This window comes from Clupea harengus, chromosome 1 (assembly GCF_900700415.2).
Source record: "Clupea harengus chromosome 1, Ch_v2.0.2, whole genome shotgun sequence".
Taxonomy (NCBI): Eukaryota; Metazoa; Chordata; class Actinopteri; order Clupeiformes; family Clupeidae; genus Clupea; species Clupea harengus.
The window spans coordinates 17,210,967-17,215,966 of record NC_045152.1 but is presented as its reverse complement, the minus strand read 5'-3'; the positions used below and the strand labels follow the sequence as shown (position 1 = coordinate 17,215,966).

General features: G+C 45.0%; 1 protein-coding gene across 2 annotated transcripts in view; it reads left to right on the top strand.

The window, feature by feature from the left end:
* The window catches only part of usp22 (ubiquitin specific peptidase 22), a 16,533-nt gene that overhangs the window by 7,315 nt on the left and 4,218 nt on the right, over window positions 1–5,000 (top strand). The window contains exons 7-9 of one of the 2 annotated variants that reach the window (XM_031569072.2): window positions 190–292; window positions 524–688; window positions 1,025–1,151. In XM_031569072.2, the coding sequence (XP_031424932.1) occupies window positions 190–292; window positions 524–688; window positions 1,025–1,151 (395 nt within the window). Of the gene's footprint in view, window positions 1–186; window positions 293–523; window positions 689–1,024; window positions 1,152–5,000 lie in introns of both variants that reach the window. The other variant, XM_031569066.2, reaches the window with a different exon arrangement.

Here is a 5,000-nt window from a genome sequence, read left to right as displayed (position 1 = left end):
AAAATACATCAGTTTGTAAAAGATTTTTTCATACACAGAACTACACACATAATCATGTAAGCTCTCTGTCTCTCTTTCAGTCTCTCTCTTCTTCTTCTCTTTCTATGTCTTCCTCTCTGTCTCTCTGTCTCATTATAACGTGTGTGTGTGTGTGTGTGTGTGTGTGTGTGTGTGTGTGTGTGTAAGGAGATGACAATGGGAAGAAGGCCAACAACCCAAACCACTGCAGCTGCATCATCGACCAGATCTTCACTGGAGGCCTGCAGTCCGATGTCACCTGCCAAGAATGCCAGTAAGAGAAGTGTGTGTGTGCGTGTGTGTGCGTGTGTGTGTGTGTGTGTGTGTGTGTGTGTGTGCGCGCGTGCGTGTGCGTGCGTGCGTGTGCGTATTCATGATTCTACTTATCCGCACACACACACACATTCTGTATCATACACTGCCCCTGCTGTATGTCTCAGTGGCGTTCACACACACACACACACACACACACACTCTCTCACACTGCCCCTGCTGTGTGTCTCAGTGGCGTTTCCACGACGATAGACCCGTTCTGGGACATCAGTCTGGACCTGCCTGGTTGCTCCGCCCCCTTCTGGCCACTCAGCCCCGGAACCGACCCCAATGGAGAACACCACGGAACCGACGCCAACGGAACCGGCACAACTACACTAACAGACTGCCTGCGCAGGTCAGAACACCACACACACACACACACACACACACACACAACTACACTAACAGACTGCCTGCGCAGGTCAGAACACACACACACACACACACACACACACACACACACACACACACACGCACATACACACACACACACACACACACACACACACACACACACACAACTACACTAACAGACTGCCTGCGCAGGTCAGAACACACACACACACAAGCACACAAACAGACAGACAGACAGACAGACAGACAACTAGCCAGACAGCACAGGTCAGAATACACACACACACTCACACTCACACTCACACACACACACACTTCTGCTGTGGTGTGTCCACAGATTCACTAGGCCGGAGCACTTGGGGAGCAGCGCTAAGATCAAGTGCAGTGGTTGCCATAGCTACCAGGAGTCCACCAAACAGCTGACCATGAAGAGGCTGCCCATAGTGGCATGTTTCCACCTGAAGGTAAGAGTGTGTGTGTGTGTGTGTGTGTGTGTGTGTGTGTCTCTCTGTGTTAGGATGGGGAGGGATGAGAATTGATTTTAACGATTCCATTCCGATTCTTGCTTATTGATTCGATTCTATATCGATTCTCTTATCGATTATTTTTGGGCAAGGAAAAAAAAGAGTACAAACGGGTTTATTTACATTCATTTTCTTTCATAAAATATTCTCTGAATAGATGATGCACAGCATATACAGTATGAATGTATACATTTACATGTTTTAAATAACCAAAAACAAACCTAAGAATAGGTCTACAAACTCTCAAAGTGGGGTCCAGAGACCCATAGCCTAGGGATCCTTTTCCTTGATGGGGTGCCAGGGGGTCCCAACAAAGAAAAATATTATTTGTTTTGACTATTATTCCAACCATAAGTAACAGAATGTATGACTGATTTGGTATTGGGTTTCATACAATTGTTGTAATAAAACATCTTGAACTAAAAATAAAACTGACATAAACAAATAGTGAAAGCTGGTTTACACAATGAAACAAATGGCACTAACACAATAGACTGTTAGAGTTTACCTTCGATATTAACAGATGAAGCGCTAACGTTAGCCGTGCTGCTGTTGCTTGGTTGAGATTCATTAACGTTATCGTCACTCCGTAGCGCTCAAAAACGCGACATTCCTGCAAAGTTATTGCATGCAGTATGGACAAATGTTTCTGCATAATGGTAGTTTTTCCCCCCTTTGACGAAATAGACGTTTGGCAAGCATTGCAAGTGGCCCTGTGGTCATCTTTTCGCGTGAAATATAACCACACTTCTTAACAAGAACCGGTTCTCGATTCCCATCCCTATGTGTGTTTGTGTGTGTATGTGTCTCTGTGTTAGGATGGGGAAGGGTGAGTGTGTGTGTGTGTGTCTCTGTGTTAGGATGGGGAAGGGTGAGTGTGTGTGTGTGTGTGTGTGTGTGTGTGTGTGTGTATGTGTCTCTGTGTTAGGATGGGGAAGGGTGAGTGTGTGTGTGTGTGTGTGTGTATGTGTCTCTGTGTTAGGATGGGGAGGGGTGTGTGTGGGTGTGGGTGTGTGTGTGTGTGTGTATGTGTCTCTGTGTTAGGATGGGGAAGGGTGAGTGTGTGGGTGTGTATGTGTCTCTGTGTTAGGATGGGGAAGGGTGCGTGTGTGTGTGTGTGTGTGTGTGTGTATGTGTATGTGTCTCTGTGTTAGGATGGGGAGGGGTGTGTGTGTGTGTGTGTGTATGTGTCTCTGTGTTAGGATGGGGAAGGGTGTGTGTGTGTGTGTGTCTCTGTGTTAGGATGTGAAAGATCTCGCTGTCCTCCGTCGAATTCGTCGGATGCCCACGCTTGGTTCAAGTTAGCTTGTTCAGGAATAACAGACTTGTAGAAGACGGCTTAGCGAAAGAATGTGTTTTATTCAGTCACTAGCCACGGTCAGCTCGGCGCAGCACGAGCATGCGCTAGGCACGTCTGCTCACGGCTTGTTCTCCTTGCTTCATCTTCTCCAAACATTACAGAGAATACAGACATTTTATATTGCAGAATTAACATGAGGTGTAAAGGGGAGGGGATGGGTGTGTCTGGAGGTCAGAGGGGAAAGTCTAGCTTGACTGGGGCTATGGTCAGGTATGGCCATATAGATGCTAATGCCTTGTGGCCTCGACCACTCTGTCGTGTCTGTAGACAAAAGCCAACTATGTTTCTAGCTCCAAGACACACAAAAGGCAGGAACCATGTCTGATGGCTCATCAACATAGACAAAAGGCCAGTGGCCACCTCGATGGCTGTGACCTGGTGCTATGCAAACTAGCTTTTTGGGGGTTGTTCACACAACTTGTACACTGTGAAATTATGTGAAGTTATGACAAAACCACATAAATCTAACAATTTCCCCATCTGATCATAAATCAAAATACATCATGATCACAATAAAACCTAACAAAACCATAACGAACATAATCAAACATAGTGATCAAACAATCCAACATTGTTACAAAATGTCAACAAACAAGTGTTCCCATAGTGTAGTGGTAAAAAGGTTTAAAACAGAGCACATGTTCCTATACTGTATTGGGATCAATAGTCAGGATCTGGTGTTTCTTGCAACCAGTATGTTATGTCCTTTATCTCAGGTGAAATCGAAAATCCCATTATTTGCTTGGGTAAAATTATTTCACGGCCCTGCTTTTTGCACAGCGACCCCCGCCTTCTGCGAGCTGTGAATGGCGACCATGCATCTCAGTTTCTGTTGGTCAAGTCTTTGAATGTTGTATCGTCACTGCTGTCCAACGGGTGAGGTGAATCTGGACAACGGTGGTGGCTTGGTCAATGCAGCGGGTCAATGGTTCCTGCGTTCCAGTTCCCCTCATGCTGCTCCTTAGACTGTTGTTCTGAAAAACAAACAGAGAAAACTGCGGCAGTATCACATATTCCAAGAATGAGGCATTTCACTCATAGGACCAGAAAAAAAACATAACACTGAACATTAAAACTGCCTTAATACTAGGGCTCTGGCCTATATCATCAACCCATATCTCATAATCATGTCTATAATCAAGTCCATCATCTAAATTCCCATCCAATCATCATATCATTGCTAAAAGTAATGATATGATTAACACAAAAGAGCATGACTTGATTTTAGCCGTAGTCAAGTTGCTTCCCTCTTGCGCTCCACCAGAGATGGTTGTTCTGGGGCAATGCATTGTGTGCTGTGGGTGCCGTCAGTTCTCCATGTACCATGACTGCAGCAGCAGAAGGGAATGACAATACTTTTCGTGGTTTCTCACACAAAGTACGTTCCCCATCACGTGGCTCTGGATGTCTGCACACCACTCTGGCTCTCTGCACTGCTCTCGTCAATTTTGTACCGCACTGACTCTCAACTAGCCTATCATTTACCTTACAATCATTAAGTTCCAAAAGCTTACAGAACATGCTTTCATCATCTCCTTCCTTGTTATATTTAAAATAAGCAGCATGTCTGCCTCTGCCCTGAGACCTGCATTCTCTTGCCCAATGGCCATAATTCCCACATTTACGGCATACATTCCTAGATGTCTCTGTTTTCCTTGTTCTGATGCTTCTAGGATCACCTTGATTTCCCATTTTCAAATTTCTAAGCATGAACTCTGGATCTGTGTGTATGCAGTGTGTGCTGACATTTCTGACCCTTTGTTCTGTATTGCGTTCTATCCTCCTTGCTACATTAATTAGCATCTCAAAGGTGAACGTTGTGTCTTCCCAACCGGGTGTGGTCAACTTAATAATACTTTTGAGCTCAGGGACAGTATTATGCAAGAAATTTGCCTTCAATGCACCGTTGTTATTGGTCATAACATTCTCCTCTGTCATCCCGCTCATGCCTGAATGTCTTAAGAATGCGTCAGCAAATCTTTGGGCAAATTCATCCACCGCTTCATTATCCTTCTGTCTACAACCAGATATTTTCCCCCAATCTGTACTCGCATTGGTAGCCTCCTGAATCCACTCACGGACTGCCTTCCAGCCATCATCTAGGTTCTGTTGATCTTCTCCTAACCCAATATCAACATCCCGTTTCACCTTGTCAGCCTCTGTGTTGTTTAACACAGTGCACAACAGTGAAACGCCATCATATGGGTGCAACTGATAAATCTTTCGCAAACGAGTGATCTTGGACCAGATATTCATCCCTGCTTTACGTGGATGCTGCAGGTCCTTTGACCACTGGTCAATATCTTGCGGTTTTGCAGATTTATAAGAATGCACTACATTTCTACCAGTATACCTAGATGTCAAAGCTCTCAATCTGGCCAGGCCATCATTAACACCTGAGTCTACATTCATGTTCTTTGACCCACAAT